General features: G+C 42.7%; 2 protein-coding genes and 2 long non-coding RNA genes across 4 annotated transcripts in view; 3 read left to right on the top strand and 1 right to left on the bottom strand.

The window, feature by feature from the left end:
• LOC143808524 (uncharacterized) overlaps positions 1-19680 on the bottom strand; it is a 108061-nt gene that overhangs the window by 47994 nt on the left and 40387 nt on the right. The gene's annotated exons all lie outside the window — the stretch shown is intronic.
• On the top strand, positions 4162-5307 carry LOC143810126 (uncharacterized). The gene is made up of 2 exons (XM_077293015.1): positions 4162-4397; positions 4648-5307. The coding sequence occupies exons 1-2, from the start codon at positions 4328-4330 to the stop codon at positions 5166-5168; spliced, it is 591 nt and encodes a 196-aa protein (XP_077149130.1). The 5' UTR covers positions 4162-4327; the 3' UTR covers positions 5169-5307.
• LOC143810125 (uncharacterized) lies at positions 5342-6307 on the top strand. Its single transcript, XR_013222664.1, has 5 exons — positions 5342-5420; positions 5497-5555; positions 5661-5798; positions 5890-5948; positions 6057-6307. It is a non-coding gene; the product is annotated as an uncharacterized LOC143810125 (long non-coding RNA).
• On the top strand, positions 16560-17492 carry LOC143809002 (uncharacterized). Its single transcript, XR_013222024.1, has 3 exons — positions 16560-17038; positions 17130-17188; positions 17297-17492. It is a non-coding gene; the product is annotated as an uncharacterized LOC143809002 (long non-coding RNA).

Raw genomic sequence — 19680 nt, 5'->3', positions numbered from 1 at the left:
GGGGGGAACGTTATAGCGCCCCCGCTCCACGATGGTTAGCCCTACTGGCCCTAATGCACCCTGTAGCCACTAGTGAGAGCCTCTACCCACGGACTCAATGAACCTCTGTAACTATACACAGAACACCTTTGCTAGGGAAAAGCTAGGTCCCCAATATATATAAAATCAATATGAACACATATGGCGAAATGTGATATATAAAATAGGTGATGACTACTTTAGCTGTGAGCAATATTATTCCAATAGATGTGAATATAATACATATACCATAAATAGTCCACACCTTAAAACTATATTAGGGGCTAGCAGTGGTGTAACTACAAAGTTATGGGCCCCGGTGCGAACTTCCAAATGGGCCCCCCCTCTACCCCCGCCCCACCCCGCCAACCCCTACCCCACCCACCCCCGCCCACCTTCCCCTAGATATGCCTCGGACTGTTGCAGGAATCTCCTGCACTGCAACATGGTGTTGGGTGCCAGCACAGCCCGCACAGTGGAATATCCAGCACAGCCCGCACAGTGGTATATCCAGCACAGCCCGCACAGTGGTATATCCAGCACAGCCCTCACAGTGGTATATCCAGCACACCCCGCACAGTGGTATATAGAGCACAGCCCGCACAGTGGTATATACAGCACAGCCGGCACAGTGGTATATACAGCACAGCCCGCACAGGGATATATCCAGCACAGCCCGCACAGTGGTATATACAGCACAGCCCGCACAGTGGTATATACAGCACAGCCGGCACAGTGGTATATACAGCACAGCCGGCACAGTGGTATATACAGCACAGCCCGCACAGTGGTATATACAGCACAGCCCACACAGTGGTATATACAGCACAGCCAGCACAGTGGTATATACAGCACAGCCCGCACAGGGATATATCCAGCACAGCCCGCACAGTGGTATATACAGCACAGCCAGCACAGTGGTATATACAGCACAGCCGGCACAGTGGTTTATACAGCACAGCCCGCACAGGGATATATCCAGCACAGCCCGCACAGTGGTATATCCAGCACAGCCCGCACAGTGGTATATCCAGCACAGCCCGCACAGTGGTATATCCAGCACAGCCGGCACAGTGGTATATACAGCACAGCCCGCACAGGGATATATCCAGCACTGCCCGCACAGTGGTATATATATTTAATGGGGATAAATGTAAGGTCATGCACTTGGGTAGAAGTAATAAGATGTATAACTATGTGCTTAATTCTAAAACTCTGGGCAAAACCGTCAATGAAAAAGACCTGGGTGTATGGGTGGATGACAAACTCATATTCATTGGCCAGTGTCAGGCAGCTGCTACAAAGGCAAATAAAATAATGGGATGCATTAAAAGAGGCATAGATGCTCATGAGGAGAACATCATTTTACCTCTATACAAGTCACTAGTTCGACCACACTTAGAATACTGTGCACAGTTCTGGTCTCCGGTGTATAAGAAAGACATAGATGAACTAGAGCGGGTGCAGAGAAGAGCAACCAAGGTTATTAGAGGACTGGGGGGTCTGCAATACCAAGATAGGTTATTACACTTGGGGCTATTTAGTTTGGAAAAACGAAGGCTAAGGGGTGATCTTATGTTAATGTATAAATATATAAGGGGACAGTACAAAGACATTTCTGCTGATCTTTTTAATCATAGACCGGTGACAGGGACAAGGGGGCATCCTCTACGTCTGGAGGAAAGAAGGTTTAAGCATAATAACAGACGCGGATTCTTTACTGTAAGAGTAGTGAGAGTATGGAACTCTCTGCCGTATGATGTTGTAATGAGTGACTCATTGCTTCAATTTAAGAGGGGACTGGATGCCTTTCTGGAAAAGTATAATATTACAGGGTATATATATTAGATTCCTTGATAAGGCGTTGACCCAGGGAACTAGACTGATTGCCGTATGTGGGGTCGGGAAGGAATTTTTTTCCCCATGATGGAGCTTACTCTTACCACATGGGGTTTTTTTGCCTTCCCCTGGATCAACATGTTAGGGCATGCTAGGCTATGGGTTGAACTAGATGGACTTAAAGTCTTCCTTCAACCTTAATAACTATGTAACTATGTATAATGGAAAGCTTTTTTTTTACCCTTGAATCAATTTCGGAGGTCCTCAACACACCTTTTGCACACTTTATGAGGCGCCCAAGCTTTATCTGGATCTCCAAGCTTTAGTCCGAAATAAGCGAAGTATACTTTTTTCACAAAGTTTGTAATATTCAGCTGTTGCTTCAACACTGTATATTCACCACAAATGTAACAGAAACTGTCAGGCGAATTAATACTCTTCCGCTGAGCCATAGTGCTAATTTTGGGAAACACGGTTGAATATGACGAGCTAACATGAACTGAGATGAAAAAGTGTGAAGAGGCGAGAACCAAGATAAAACAATCGAATCAAGCCCGAGCATGTCAGAGCCTGTTCGTTCAGCTTGCAACATGTTGATGCTGGTTTCATTAGCTCACTCTGAAAGTTCTTTTCTTTGAAAGTTATATTTTTTTGGCATTGTATATCTTCAATGCATTGATGTGAATTAATTAATCGTAATTTTGACTTTCAAAACCCTAAGATAAAAAAATACCCAAAAAAATACAAAAAATTTAGAAAAATATACTAAATTTGAAGAGAATTTTGCATTTTGTGGCAAATCCTGACGTCCAGGATTTTTTGCAATATTTTTTTCGTTTTCAGCACACCAAAATACATGGAAATTAGATGAAAATAATCAAACAGCTTTTTAGTCTCAGACCTGTGTTATTTAGTCTGGAAAAAAGACGACTGAGGGGCGATTTAATAACCATGTATAAGTATATAAGGGGACAATACAAATATCTCTCCGAGGATCTGTTTATACCAAGGAATGTGACGGTCACAAGGGGGCATTCTCTGCGTCTGGAGGAGAGAAGGTTTTTCCACCAACATAGAGGATCCTTTACTGTTAGGGCAGTGAGAATCTGGAATTCCTTGCCTGAGGACGTGGTGATGGTGAACTCAATCGAGTGGTTCAAGAGAGGCCTGGATGTCTTCCTAGAGTGTTAACAATATTGTATCTTACAGTTATTTGGTTCTTTAGAAGGACGTAGATCTGGGGATTTATTCTGACCGAATATAGGCTGAACTGGATGGACAAATGTCTTTTTTCGGCCTTGCTAACTATGTTACTATGTTACTTTGTTGCTATGTAAAATGGAAGGTGGATGGAAAAATACAAAAGTTGTTGAAAAAAAAAGTTGTGGATTTTAGGAAGGAAGGGAAAACTGAAAACGCAAAAAAGAAAAATTTAAGTAATGGAAATCATGGCAGAAATAAATATTTAAACATTTCTTCTGCTAAAACCTCAATCTCTATGTTTTTATATATGAGAAAAATCACGGATGTCTGAATGAGGTTTTAAGAAGATAAATCAGTTCAGATCTTTGGGAGGGTAATTTCACCATCTCCCTCTGTAACTCTGCATCAGGCATGTGTCCCACTGTCCAGCCCACCCGAGGTGTCCACAGGGAATTCACCAGATAGGAAGAAACCTGCCTGGTCTTGTTGTAATACATACTGTACTTTTGTGGATCTGAGATAACTGAGTGATATGGACACATGTATGTCATGTAATATGGCCATGGTGGTACAGAAAACTAAAAAAACGGAAGTCTTTTTTTTATTTAATTATAATTATTTGTATGCTTTAGCCTCTATTATTTTTTTATTTTCACTTATTTATAACCTACGGTAATCATTTCCCTGACAGTCCGGTAGGCAGCTGCTGAGTTGTGTATTGTTTAGCAATAATGTATCACCCACAACAATAAATGATAAAGAAAAGCATTACATTCTTATAATTTACAGCAGAGGATATAATCTGTTTATAAAATCCACTATTTACAAACAAGGAGAAAACTGATTTTTCAATCTTTTCCAACCCAGATATATACATTTCTACTATATTAAACAGATGGGATATTTCTGTTCCCCATTCTCTGCCTCACTCACCAGTTAGCAGCAAACATGGCGGCCCAGGTGCTCTGATGTCACAATATTATGCTCAGGACTAGGGGGTCACTCAGAATTATGATGTCATAATGGCCTCATGGAATGTCCTGAGGGTATGTACTGTCTGAGCGCTGTGACATCAGCGCCATTTCTAGAGATGAAGCTTTTGCGGACACTTCACTTTGGCTGTGGAAGAGCGAACTAGTTTGTGTTACACATCTGGTGATTACTTCCATTGATTCTTTTTGATCTTTGATCAGAGCACAATAACACCGGTGCCACCGGAGAGCTTAGTTCTCCCATATTCGATCAGCCAGCTTCAGGTAACTTAGTCATGAGTGCCCGGGAGCTGCGTCAGCTGATTGCTGACAATGAGGCATGGCTGCGCCGACCAGAAAACCAAGGTAAGTGATATTTGGGGGAGACAGACAATATTCCCACCCTATAGGGCTCTCTTGGGAGGAAATATACCTGGGGTATGATGGGTCACATTTCAGGATAGACAGTGCAGGTTTACTAAGTCCAAAATAATGTCAGTTCTTTGAAGGGTTCCCCTTTCCCTAAACACCACAGCAGCAGATAGATCCATGACTACAGCCCAAAAGTGTTTGCTAACATTGGGAAAAATTCTGATAAATTCTCATTCATTTATAGGTCAGGCCACAATTGTCCATAGGTTACGGTCTCATCAAAGAGATCAGGAAAGACCTTCCACCAGTGATGGACATCAGAGAGACAGCAACGCTGTCACTGAGAGGAGAAGGAGGACCCGAGATCCTCCAACGCGTAGGGGACAGGAAGAGAGAAGAGAAAGAAGCCGCTCTCCTCTAAGGCCAGCCCCTGCGGAGCCCTCCAGAACAACAGGAGAGAGCAGCAGGGGTGGTGACCGTCCCCTCCCATCTATTCAACAACAGGAAGTGGGTGTGATTACACCACCAGTGCCACAGGTGGCGGTGGCGATTCCTATTGGCAGCAGAGTAAATATAATTCTCCCAACAAGGGATGTAACCCCAGAGGAGGAGACCCAGTCATGTGTCATCTGTATGACCGAATATGAGATCGGAGAGCAGGTCATAGTCCTTCCATGTGACCACAGCTTCCATCAGGGATGTATTTCTAGATGGCTCCGCTCCAACCCTCTGTGCCCCCTGTGCCGTAACCACGTCTTCCAATGATGCACCAAAATGGAATCACAAGGCTTCAGGAAGAAAGCTATGTCCATGGTGCAGAAAGTGGAAGAGACCATACTGAATTCCAGCCCAGGTAAGGGACCTGTGCATATATTAAAACTACATTCCTTTGAAGGCTGTAAAAAAAAACGTCACTTTTAATTTCCTGAATTTCTGGTCTTTCCTTAGTTTAACATCAGCTTTGGTCAACATCTCACCAAGCATGAAGGGCTATGAACATCCCATAAACACCAGACGGTAAGTCATCTCTCATTCCCTCTGTCCCATGATATGTATGTCACATGTAACATATAAATAATTGTTCTTTTCACAGAAGGATGATCCAAGTCTGGAGAACATTGAGGAATTAGATCAAAATGACTTGTACTTTATGTAAGTAGATATTAGAATTTGTTTTCTTTTATTTTCCACAGATTATTAACTTTTTACTGGGAATCTATTGCTGTCATGTAATAATTTGTCATTTTCTGTTCACAGAAATGTGTATTATTTTGCACATAAATCACCTTTATCTTCCCGCTGTTCTGGTCTCTCTTTAGTTTGCCATCAGCTTTGGTCAATATCTCACCAGGCATGAAGGGTTTTGTGACCATGGAAATCCCAAAACAGCTAATGGTAAGTTACCTCATTCCCTCTTCTCTCTCCACCCAATAATGATCACATTACATGCAATATCGAATTAATTGTTGTTTTCTCCTTTTTATAGAAGGAAGATCCAAGTCTGGAGAACATTGAGGAATTAGATCAGAACGACCTGCACTCCATGTAAGTAGATATTAGAATTTCTTTCTTTTAGTCTCCAGCTCATATTTAGTTACTTTTTATTAGGAATCTACTGATGAGATGTAATAACTTGGTGTCTTCTCTTCACAGAAATCTGCAGAAGTTACAGATCATTTCCATAATGATCCACAGATTCCTCATCTGCTTCATTGAGTCACCGATTCCATCACGTGCAGTGATGCTGATAACAGCAGAAGCTCCAGATTCGGATGTTACCATAAATTCTATTAATTGCAAACAATTTATAAAATTAAATAATATTTACCATCAATATGTCTGGTTGTGACTTTTTACTGTACAAATTGTTACATAACTTTCAGAGTACATAATTATAAGTGAGGGAGGTATCTATCATTAGTTGGTATAGGGGTAGCGATCACACTTAAAGAGGTTATGTACTTTGTATTGATGGACGATTCTTAGGATATGTCAGAAGCATCAGATCAATTTGGGTGCGACACAAAGTGATCAGCTGTTCCCCTAGTCCCCTTCCTGCAGTATGTGTCCCATCCTAATCCCATTCCTCAAGTAATTTGCCCCATCCTGGTCCCCTTTCTGGGGTATTGTGCCCCATCCTGGTCTCCCTCCTTCCAGGCTAATGTGCCCCCATCCTGGAGTAACGTGCCTCATCATGGGCCCCTTCCTGGGTAATAAGCTCTGTTCTGTTCGACTAAAAAAAAATAAATTCTTACCACCACCACCCTAATTCCCATGATGTGCAGTGTCCTCTTTTTCAGCCGGCTCAAGCGCTGGCAGCTGACATCGGTATGCCCACCATGGTGTATGACATCACTGCCATGTGCCTCCCCTCCAGGCACGACGATATTAGCTTGCCATAATGAGGTGACGTGTGCACAACTATAGAAGGTGCCAGAGTAGGTTCCCACACCATAAATATATGTCCAAATACTTGGCACTGAACTTGATACGATCAATAACAGTATTTAATGTTGTTCACGAGGAAGTAAACAGAAAACGTTTCGGTCAAAATTAGACCTTCATCAGTTACTACAAGTAAGAAAAACAAAATAAATCCAACGAAAGGTTACATCAAAACACAAAATAAAGTATATACAATAGTATTGGTCAATCGTATTGTAGAAAATGACAGTAAAGCAGACAATAGCAAATTACTCCAGTGTCACACATTAGAGTGCAAGGGTTAATATCCCTTGAGCAGGAAAGAGAGTGGACCGAAGGAGTTTTGTTGTGAAACAGTGAGAAAAAAATTGAAATTTATACCAGTTCACTTTACTTCAAAAATGTCCGAAAACCACAAGAGTGCTAACTCAGTTGCCAACTACCGTATATACTGGAGTATAAGCCGAGAATTTCAGCCCATTTTTTTAGGCTGAAATTGACCCTCTGGGCTTATACTCGAGTCATACCCAGGGGTCGGCAGGGGAGAGTGAGCGGCAGCGGTCTAATAATACTCACCTGCTCCTGGCGCGGTCCCTGCATGTCTGTTCTCCGGGCGCTAACAGCTTGTTCCTGTAGTGAGCGGTCACATGGTACCACTCCCATAGGGGTGGAGCCGCATATTCATTACTATAATGAGCGGTACCATGTGACTGCTCACTACAGGAAGAAGCTGCCGGCACCAGGGAACAGACGTGCAAGGACCACGCCAGGAGCTGGTGAGTATAATGCAGTGCGCGATATTCACCTGCTCCCCGTTCCACCGTCGGCGCCGCTGTGTCTTCTGTGTCCTCTGCACTGATGCTCAGGTTAGAGGGCGAGATGACGCAATTACTGTGCGCCACCCTCTGCCTGAACAGTGCAGAGGACGGGGAAGACACAGCGGCAGTCGGCGGTGGAACGGCAAAGGTGAATATAGCAAGTGCCGAGGGCCTGAGAAGTGAGTATGTCATTTTTTATTTTTTTTATTGCAGCAACAGCATATGGGGCAAATATCTGTATGGAGCATCTTATGGGGCCATGTGCAGCATTATATGGGGCAAATATCTGTATGGAGCATCTCATGCGGCCATGTGCAGCATTATATGGGGCAAATATCTGTATGGAGCATCTTATGGGGCCATGTGCAGCATTATATGGGGCAAATATCTGTATGGAGCATCTCATGCGGCCATGTGCAGCATTATATGGGGCAAATATCTGTATGGAGCATCTCATGCGGCCATGTGCAGCATTATATGGGGCAAATATCTGTATGGAGCATCTTATGGGGCCATGTGCAGCATTATGTGGGGCAAAGGCAGCAAAAATTGAGACAGAGAGACTCATTGCCACAGACAGTAAAAATAATCCCCAAATATTCTTTAGCTACGTAAATAGTAAGAAACTAAAAAATGATAGTGTTGGCCCCCTTAAAAACAGTCTGGGTGAAATGCTGGATGAGGATGAGGAAAAAGCCAATATGCTAAATGACTTTTTTTTCATCAGTATTTACACAAGAAAACCCCATGGCAGACAATATGATCAGTGATAACAAAATTTCCCCATTAAATGTCACCTGCTTAACCCAGCAGGAAGTACGGTGGCATCTAAAAATCACTAAAATTGAAAAATCTCCGGGCCCGGATGGGATACACCCCCGAGTACTGCAGGAATTAAGTACAGTCATTGATAGACCATTATTTTTAATCTTTAGAGAGTCCATAATAACAGGGTCTGTACCACAGGACTGGCATATAGCAAATGTGGTGCCAATATTCAAAAAGGGGACAAAAAATGAACTCGGTAATTATAGGCCAGTAAGCTTAACCTCTACTGTGGGTAAAATCCTGGAGGGCATTCTAAGGGATACTATCCTGGAGTATCTGAAGAGGAATAACCTCATGACCCAATATCAACACGGGTTTACTAGGGACCGTTCCTGTCAGACTAATCTGATCAGTTTCTATGAAAAGGTAAGTTCCGGACTGGACCAAGGGAACGCAGTGGACGTAGTGTATATGGACTTTTCAAAAGCTTTTGATACGGTGCCACACAAAAGGTTGATACATAAAATGAGAATAATGGGGTTAGGGGAAAATATGTGTAAGTGGATTAAGACCTGGCTCAGGGATAGGAAACAAAGGGTGGTTATTAATGGAGCACTGGGTCGTGGTTAGCAGTGGTGTACCACAGGGGTCAGTATTGGCCCATCTTCTTTTTAACATATTTATTAATCACCTTGTAGGGGGCATACAGAGCAGAATTTCTATATTTGCAGATGACACTAAACTCTGCAGGGTAATAAATACAGAGGAGGACAGTTTTATATTGCAGGAGGATTTATGTAAACTAGAATCTTGGGCTGATAAACGGCAAATGAGCTTTAATGGGGATAAATGTAAGGTCATGCTCTTGGGTAGAAGTAATAAGATGTATAACTATGTGATTAATTCTAAAACTCTGGGCAAAACTGTCACTGAAAAGACCTGGGTGTATGGGTGGATGACAAACTCACATTTAGTGGCCAGTGACAGGCAGCTGCTACAAAGGCAAATAAAATAATGGGATGCATTAAAAGAGGCATAGATGCTCATGAGGAGAACATAATTTTACCTCTATACAAGTCACTAGTTCGACCACACTTAGAATACTGTGCACAGTTCTGGTCTCCGGTGTATAAGAAAGACATAGCTGAAATAGTGCGGGTGCAGAGAAGAGCGACCAAGGTTATTAGAGGACTGGGGGGTCTGCAATACCAAGATAGGTTATTACACTTGGGGCTATTTAGTTTGAAAAAAAGAAGGCTAAGGGGTGATCTTATGTTAATGTATAAATACATGAGGGGACAGTACAAAGACCTTTCTGATGATCTTTTTAATCATAGACCTGAGACAGGGACAAGGGGGCATCCTCTTTGTCTGGAGGAAAGAAGGTTTAAGCATAATAACATATGCGGATTCTTTACTGTAAGAGCAGTGAGACTATGGAACTCTGCCGTATGATGTTGTAATGAGTGATTCATTGCTTAAATTTAAAAGGGGACTGGATGCCTTTCTTGAAAAGTATAATGTTACAGGTTATACAGTTGTGGCCAAAAGTATTGACACCCCTGCAATTCTGTCAGATAATACTCAGTTTCTTCCTGAAAATGATTGCAAACACAAATTCTTTGTTATTATTATCTTCAATTAATTTGTCTTAAATGAAAAAACACAAAAAGAATTGTCCTAAAGCCAAATTGGATATAATTCCACACCAAACATAAAAAGGGGGTGGACAAAAGTATTGGCACTGTTCGAAAAATCATGTGATGCTTCTCTAATTTGAATAATTAACAGCACCTGTAACTTACCTGTGGCACCTAACAGGTGTTGGCAATAACTAAATCACACTTGCAGACAGTTGACATGGATCAAAGTTGACTCAACCTCTGTCCTGTGCCCTTGTGTGTACCACATTGAGCATGGAGAAAAGAAAGAAGACCAAAGAACTGTCTGAGGACTTGAGAAACCAAATTGTGAGGAAGCATGAGCAATATCAAGGCTACAAGTCCATCTCCAAATACCTGAATGTTCCTGTGTCTACCGTGCGCAGTGTCATCAAGAAGTTTAAAGCCCATGGCACTGTGGCTAACCTCCCTAGATGTGGACGGAAAAGAAAAATTGACAAGAGATTTCAACGCTAGATTGTGTGGATGTTGGATAAAAAACCTCGACTAACATCCAAACAAGTTCAAGCTGCCCTGTAGTCCAAGGGTACAACAGTGTCAACCCGTACTATCCGTCAGCGTCTGAATGAAAAGGGACTGTATGGTAGGAGACCCAGGAAGACCCCACTTCTTACCCCGAGACATAAAAAAGCCAGGCTGGAGTTTGCCAAAACTTACCTGAAAAAGCCTAAAACGTTTTGGAAGAATGTTCTCTGGTCAGACGAGACAAAAGTAGAGCTTTTTGGGCAAAGGCATCAACATAGAGTTTACAGGAGAAAAAAAGAGGCATTCAAAGAAAAGAACACGGTCCCTACAGTCAAACATGGCGGAGGTTCCCTGATGTTTTGGGGTTGCTTTGCTGCCTCTGGCACTGGACTGCTTGACCGTGTGCATGGCATTATGAAGTCTGAAGACTACCAACAAATTTTGCAGCATAATGTAGGGCCCAGTGTGAGAAAGCTGGGTCTCCCAAGTCAAAATCATAAATCTACACTACATATAAAAATATTCTTTATTATTAAAAACAAGGCAAACTCTGCTACCTATAGTGACAAAACACACACAAAAAGAAAACCAAAGTGCTAAAAAACTGCCCAAGACTTATTGGGGGTATCTAGACACCCTTGCTGAGGCTCCTACACCTGACCCCTACCTGGCTGCGGAGGTACACGCCCTAGGGGGGAACGTTATAGCGCCCCCGCTCCACGATGGTTAGCCCTACTGGCCCTAATGCACCCTGTAGCCACTAGTGAGAGCCTCTACCCACGGACTCAATGAACCTCTGTAACTATACACAGAACACCTTTGCTAGGGAAAAGCTAGGTCCCCAATATATATAAAATCAATATGAACACATATGGCGAAATGTGATATATAAAATAGGTGATGACTACTTTAGCTGTGAGCAATATTATTCCAATAGATGTGAATATAATACATATACCATAAATAGTCCACACCTTAAAACTATATTAGGGGCTAGCAGTGGTGTAACTACAAAGTTATGGGCCCCGGTGCGAACTTCCAAATGGGCCCCCCCTCTACCCCCGCCCCGCCCCGCCAACCCCTACCCCACCCACCCCCGCCCACCTTCCCCTAGATACGCCTCGGACTGTTGCAGGAATCTCCTGCACTGCAACATGGTGTTGGGTGCCAGCACAGCCCGCACAGTGGAATATCCAGCACAGCCCGCACAGTGGTATATCCAGCACAGCCCGCACAGTGGTATATCCAGCACAGCCCTCACAGTGGTATATCCAGCACACCCCGCACAGTGGTATATAGAGCACAGCCCGCACAGTGGTATATACAGCACAGCCGGCACAGTGGTATATACAGCACAGCCCGCACAGGGATATATCCAGCACAGCCCGCACAGTGGTATATACAGCACAGCCCGCACAGTGGTATATACAGCACAGCCGGCACAGTGGTATATACAGCACAGCCGGCACAGTGGTATATACAGCACAGCCCGCACAGTGGTATATACAGCACAGCCCACACAGTGGTATATACAGCACAGCCAGCACAGTGGTATATACAGCACAGCCCGCACAGGGATATATCCAGCACAGCCCGCACAGTGGTATATACAGCACAGCCAGCACAGTGGTATATACAGCACAGCCGGCACAGTGGTTTATACAGCACAGCCCGCACAGGGATATATCCAGCACAGCCCGCACAGTGGTATATCCAGCACAGCCCGCACAGTGGTATATCCAGCACAGCCCGCACAGTGGTATATCCAGCACAGCCGGCACAGTGGTATATACAGCACAGCCCGCACAGGGATATATCCAGCACTGCCCGCACAGTGGTATATATATTTAATGGGGATAAATGTAAGGTCATGCACTTGGGTAGAAGTAATAAGATGTATAACTATGTGCTTAATTCTAAAACTCTGGGCAAAACCGTCAATGAAAAAGACCTGGGTGTATGGGTGGATGACAAACTCATATTCATTGGCCAGTGTCAGGCAGCTGCTACAAAGGCAAATAAAATAATGGGATGCATTAAAAGAGGCATAGATGCTCATGAGGAGAACATCATTTTACCTCTATACAAGTCACTAGTTCGACCACACTTAGAATACTGTGCACAGTTCTGGTCTCCGGTGTATAAGAAAGACATAGATGAACTAGAGCGGGTGCAGAGAAGAGCAACCAAGGTTATTAGAGGACTGGGGGGTCTGCAATACCAAGATAGGTTATTACACTTGGGGCTATTTAGTTTGGAAAAACGAAGGCTAAGGGGTGATCTTATGTTAATGTATAAATATATAAGGGGACAGTACAAAGACATTTCTGCTGATCTTTTTAATCATAGACCGGTGACAGGGACAAGGGGGCATCCTCTACGTCTGGAGGAAAGAAGGTTTAAGCATAATAACAGACGCGGATTCTTTACTGTAAGAGTAGTGAGAGTATGGAACTCTCTGCCGTATGATGTTGTAATGAGTGACTCATTGCTTCAATTTAAGAGGGGACTGGATGCCTTTCTGGAAAAGTATAATATTACAGGGTATATATATTAGATTCCTTGATAAGGCGTTGACCCAGGGAACTAGACTGATTGCCGTATGTGGGGTCGGGAAGGAATTTTTTTCCCCATGATGGAGCTTACTCTTACCACATGGGTTTTTTTTGCCTTCCCCTGGATCAACATGTTAGGGCATGCTAGGCTATGGGTTGAACTAGATGGACTTAAAGTCTTCCTTCAACCTTAATAACTATGTAACTATGTATAATGGAAAGCTTTTTTTTTACCCTTGAATCAATTTCGGAGGTCCTCAACACACCTTTTGCACACTTTATGAGGCGCCCAAGCTTTATCTGGATCTCCAAGCTTTAGTCCGAAATAAGCGAAGTATACTTTTTTCACAAAGTTTGTAATATTCAGCTGTTGCTTCAACACTGTATATTCACCACAAATGTAACAGAAACTGTCAGGCGAATTAATACTCTTCCGCTGAGCCATAGTGCTAATTTTGGGAAACACGGTTGAATATGATGAGCTAACATGAACTGAGATGAAAAAGTGTGAACAGGCGAGAACCAAGATAAAACAATCGAATCAAGCCCGAGCATGTCAGAGCCTGTTCGTTCAGCTTGCAACATGTTGATGCTGGTTTCATTAGCTCACTCTGAAAGTTCTTTTCTTTGAAAGTTATATTTTTTTGGCATTGTATATCTTCAATGCATTGATGTGAATTAATTAATCGTAATTTTGACTTTCAAAACCCTAAGATAAAAAAATACCCAAAAAAATACAAAAAATTTAGAAAAATATACTAAATTTGAAGAGAATTTTGCATTTTGTGGCAAATCCTGACGTCCAGGATTTTTTGCAATATTTTTTTCGTTTTCAGCACACCAAAATACATGGAAATTAGATGAAAATAATCAAACAGCTTTTTAGTCTCAGACCTGTGTTATTTAGTCTGGAAAAAAGACGACTGAGGGGCGATTTAATAACCATGTATAAGTATATAAGGGGACAATACAAATATCTCTCCGAGGATCTGTTTATACCAAGGAATGTGACGGTCACAAGGGGGCATTCTCTGCGTCTGGAGGAGAGAAGGTTTTTCCACCAACATAGAGGATCCTTTACTGTTAGGGCAGTGAGAATCTGGAATTCCTTGCCTGAGGTGAACTCAATCGAGTGGTTCAAGAGAGGCCTGGATGTCTTCCTAGAGTGTTAACAATATTGTATCTTAAAGTTATTTGGTTCTTTAGAAGGACGTAGATCTGGGGATTTATTCTGACCGAATATAGGCTGAACTGGATGGACAAATGTCTTTTTTCGGCCTTGCTAACTATGTTACTATGTTACTTTGTTGCTATGTAAAATGGAAGGTGGATGGAAAAATACAAAAGTTGTTGAAAAAAAAAGTTGTGGATTTTAGGAAGGAAGGGAAAACTGAAAACGCAAAAAAGAAAAATTTAAGTAATGGAAATCATGGCAGAAATAAATATTTAAACATTTCTTCTGCTAAAACCTCAATCTCTATGTTTTTATATATGAGAAAAATCACGGATGTCTGAATGAGGTTTTAAGAAGATAAATCAGTTCAGATCTTTGGGAGGGTAATTTCACCATCTCCCTCTGTAACTCTGCATCAGGCATGTGTCCCACTGACCAGCCCACCCGAGGTGTCCACAGGGAATTCACCAGATAGGAAGAAACCTGCCTGGTCTTGTTGTAATACATACTGTACTTTTGTGGATGTGAGATAACTGAGTGATATGGACACATGTATGTCATGTAATATGGCCATGGTGGTACAGAAAACTAAAAAAACGGAAGTCTTTTTTTTATTTAATTATAATTATTTGTATGCTTTAGCCTCTATTATTTTTTTATTTTCACTTATTTATAACCTACGGTAATCATTTCCCTGACAGTCCGGTAGGCAGCTGCTGAGTTGTGTATTGTTTAGCAATAATGTATCACCCACAACAATAAATGATAAAGAAAAGCATTACATTCTTATAATTTACAGCAGAGGATATAATCTGTTTATAAAATCCACTATTTACAAACAAGGAGAAAACTGATTTTTCAATCTTTTCCAACCCAGATATATACATTTCTACTATATTAAACAGATGGGATATTTCTGTTCCCCATTCTCTGCCTCATTCACCAGTTGGCAGCAAACATGGCGGCCCAGCTGCTCTGATGTCACAATATTATGCTCAGGACTAGGGGGTCACTCAGAATTATGATGTCATAATGGCCTCATGGAATGTCCTGAGGGTATGTACTGTCTGAGCGCTGTGACATCAGCGCCATTTCTAGAGTTGATGCTTTTGCGGACACTTCACTTTGGCTGTGGAAGAGCGAACTAGTTTGTGTTACACATCTGGTGATTACTTCCATTGATTCTTTTTGATCTTTGATCAGAGCACAATAACACCGGTGCCACCGGAGAGCTTAGTTCTCCAATATTCGATCAGCCAGCTTCAGGTAACTTAGTCATGAGTGCCCGGGAGCTGCGTCAGCTGATTGCTGACAATGAGGCATGGCTGCGCCGACCAGAAAACCAAGGTAAGTGATATTTGGGGGAGACAGACAATATTCCCACCCTATAGGGCTCTCTTGGGAGGAAATATACCTGGGGTATGATGGGTCACATTTCAGGATAGACAGTGCAGGTTTACTAAGTCCAAAATAATGTCAGTTCTTTGAAGGGTTCCCCTTTCCCTAAACACCACAGCAGCAGATAGATCCATGACTACAGCCCAAAAGTGTTTGCTAATATTGGGAAAAATTCTGATAAATTCTCATTCATTTATAGGTCAGGCCACAATTGTCCATAGGTTACGGTCTCATCAAAGAGATCAGGAAAGACCTTCCACCAGTGATGGACATCAGAGAGACAGCAACGCTGTCACTGAGAGGAGAAGGAGGACCCGAGATCCTCCAACGCGTAGGGGACAGGAAGAGAGAAGAGAAAGAAGCCGCTCTCCTCTAAGGCCAGCCCCTGCGGAGCCCTCCAGAACAACAGGAGAGAGCAGCAGGGGTGGTGACCGTCCCCTCCCATCTATTCAACAACAGGAAGTGGGTGTGATTACACCACCAGTGCCACAGGTGGCGGTGGCGATTCCTATTGGCAGCAGAGTAAATATAATTCTCCCAACAAGGGATGTAACCCCAGAGGAGGAGACCCAGTCATGTGTCATCTGTATGACCGAATATGAGATCGGAGAGCAGGTCATAGTCCTTCCATGTGACCACAGCTTCCATCAGGGATGTATTTCTAGATGGCTCCGCTCCAACCCTCTGTGCCCCCTGTGCCGTAACCACGTCTTCCAATGATGCACCAAAATGGAATCACAAGGCTTCAGGAAGAAAGCTATGTCCATGGTGCAGAAAGTGGAAGAGACCATACTGAATTCCAGCCCAGGTAAGGGACCTGTGCATATATTAAAACTACATTCCTTTGAAGGCTGTAAAAAAACACCTCACTTTTAATTTTCCTGAATTTCTGGTCTTTCCTTAGTTTAACATCAGCTTTGGTCAACATCTCACCAAGCATGAAGGGCTATGAACATCCCATAAACACCAGACGGTAAGTCATCTCTCATTCCCTCTGTCCCATGATATGTATGTCACATGCAACATATAAATAATTGTTCTTTTCACAGAAGGATGATCCAAGTCTGGAGAACATTGAGGAATTAGATCAAAATGACTTGTACTTTATGTAAGTAGATATTAGAATTTGTTTTCTTTTATTTTCCACAGATTATTAACTTTTTACTGGGAATCTATTGCTGTCATGTAATAATTTGTCATTTTCTCTTCACAGAAATGTGTATTATTTTGCACATAAATCACCTTTATCTTCCCGCTGTTCTGGTCTCTCTTTAGTTTGCCATCAGCTTTGGTCAATATCTCACCAGGCATGAAGGGTTTTGTGACCATGGAAATCCCAAAACAGCTAATGGTAAGTTACCTCATTCCCTCTTCTCTCTCCACCCAATAATGATCACATTACATGCAATATAGAATTAATTGTTGTTTTCTCCTTTTTATAGAAGGAAGATCCAAGTCTGGAGAACATTGAGGAATTAGATCAGAACGACCTGCACTCCATGTAAGTAGATATTAGAATTTCTTTCTTTTAGTCTCCAGCTCATATTTAGTTACTTTTTATTAGGAATCTACTGATGAGATGTAATAACTTGGTGTCTTCTCTTCACAGAAATCTGCAGAAGTTACAGATCATTTCCATAATGATCCACAGATTCCTCATCTGCTTCATTGAGTCACCGATTCCATCACGTGCAGTGATGCTGATAACAGCTGAAGCTCCAGATTCGGATGTTACCATAAATTCTATTAATTGCAAACAATTTATAAAATTAAATAGTATTTACCATCAATATGTCTGGTTGTGACTTTTTACTGTACAAATTGTTACATAACTTTCAGAGTACATAATTATAAGTGAGGGAGGTATCTATCATTAGTTGGTATAGGGGTAGCGATCACACTTAAAGAGGTTATGTACTTTATATTGATGGACGATTCTTAGGATATGTCAGAAGCATCAGATCAATTTGGGTGCGACACAAAGTGATCAGCTGTTCCCCTAGTCCCCTTCCTGCAGTATGTGTCCCATCCTAATCCCATTCCTCAAGTAATTTGCCCCATCCTGGTCCCCTTTCTGGGGTATTGTGCCCCATCCTGGTCTCCCTCCTTCCAGGCTAATGTGCCCCCATCCTGGAGTAACGTGCCTCATCATGGGCCCCTTCCTGGGTAATAAGCTCTGTTCTGTTCGACTAAAAAAAAATAAATTCTTACCACCACCACCCTAATTCCCATGATGAGCAGTGTCCTCTTTTTCAGCCGGCTCAAGCGCTGGCAGCTGACATCGGTATGCCCACCATGGTGTATGACATCACTGCCATGTGCCTCCCCTCCAGGCACGACGATATTAGCTTGCCATAATGAGGTGACGTGTGCACAACTATAGAAGGTGCCAGAGTAGGTTCCCACACCATAAATATATGTCCAAAAACTTGGCACTGAACTTGATACGATCAATAACAGTATTTAATGTTGTTCACGAGGAAGTAAACAGAAAACGTTTCGGTCAAAATTAGACCTTCATCAGTTACTACAAGTAAGAAAAACAACATAAATCCAACGAAAGGTTACATCAAAACACAAAATAAAGTATATACAATAGTATTGGTCAATCGTATTGTAGAAAATGACAGTAAAGCAGACAATAGCAAATTACTCCAGTGTCACACATTAGAGTGCAAGGGTTAATATCCCTTGAGCAGGAAAGAGAGTGGACCGAAGGAGTTTTGTTGTGAAACAGTGAGAAAAAAATTGAAATTTATACCAGTTCACTTTACTTCAAAAATGTCCGAAAACCACAAGAGTGCTAACTCAGTTGCCAACTACTGTATATACTGGAGTATAAGCCGAGAATTTCAGCCCATTTTTTTAGGCTGAAATTGACCCTCTGGGCTTATACTCGAGTCATACCCAGGGGTCGGCAGGGGAGAGTGAGCGGCAGCGGTCTAATAATACTCACCTGCTCCTGGCGCGGTCCCTGCATGTCTGTTCTCCGGGCGCTAACAGCTTGTTCCTGTAGTGAGCGGTCACATGGTACCACTCCCATAGGGGTGGAGCCGCATATTCATTACTATAATGAGCGGTACCATGTGACTGCTCACTACAGGAAGAAGCTGCCGGCACCAGGGAACAGACGTGCAAGGACCACGCCAGGAGCTGGTGAGTATAATGCAGTGCGCGATATTCACCTGCTCCCCGTTCCACCGTCGGCGCCACTGTGTCTTCTGTGTCCTCTGCACTGATGCTCAGGTTAGAGGGCGAGATGACGCAATTACTGTGCGCCACCCTCTGCCTGAACAGTGCAGAGGACGGGGAAGACACAGCGGCAGTCGGCGGTGGAACGGCAAAGGTGAATATAGCAAGTGCCGAGGGCCTGAGAAGTGAGTATGTCATTTTTTATTTTTTTTATTGCAGCAACAGCATATGGGGCAAATATCTGTATGGAGCATCTTATGGGGCCATGTGCAGCATTATATGGGGCAAATATCTGTATGGAGCATCTCATGCGGCCATGTGCAGCATTATATGGGGCAAATATCTGTATGGAGCATCTTATGGGGCCATGTGCAGCATTATATGGGGCAAATATCTGTATGGAGCATCTTATGGGGCCATGTGCAGCATTATGTGGGGCAAAGGCAGCAAAAATTGAGACAGAGAGACTCATTGCCACAGACAGTAAAAATAATCCCCAAATATTCTTTAGCTACGTAAATAGTAAGAAACTAAAAAATGACAGTGTTGGCCCCCTTAAAAACAGTCTGGGTGAAATGCTGGATGAGGATGAGGAAAAAGCCAATATGCTAAATGACTTTTTTTTCATCAGTATTTACACAAGAAAACCCCATGGCAGACAATATGATCAGTGATAACAAAATTTCCCCATTAAATGTCACCTGCTTAACCCAGCAGGAAGTACGGTGGCGTCTAAAAATCACTAAAATTGAAAAATCTCCGGGCCCGGATGGGATACACCCCCGAGTACTGCAGGAATTA

Source organism: Ranitomeya variabilis, chromosome 2 (assembly GCF_051348905.1).
Source record: "Ranitomeya variabilis isolate aRanVar5 chromosome 2, aRanVar5.hap1, whole genome shotgun sequence".
NCBI lineage: Eukaryota > Metazoa > Chordata > Amphibia > Anura > Dendrobatidae > Ranitomeya > Ranitomeya variabilis.
Note: the sequence above shows the minus strand (reverse complement) of the source record. Positions and strands in the feature narration are given on the sequence as shown.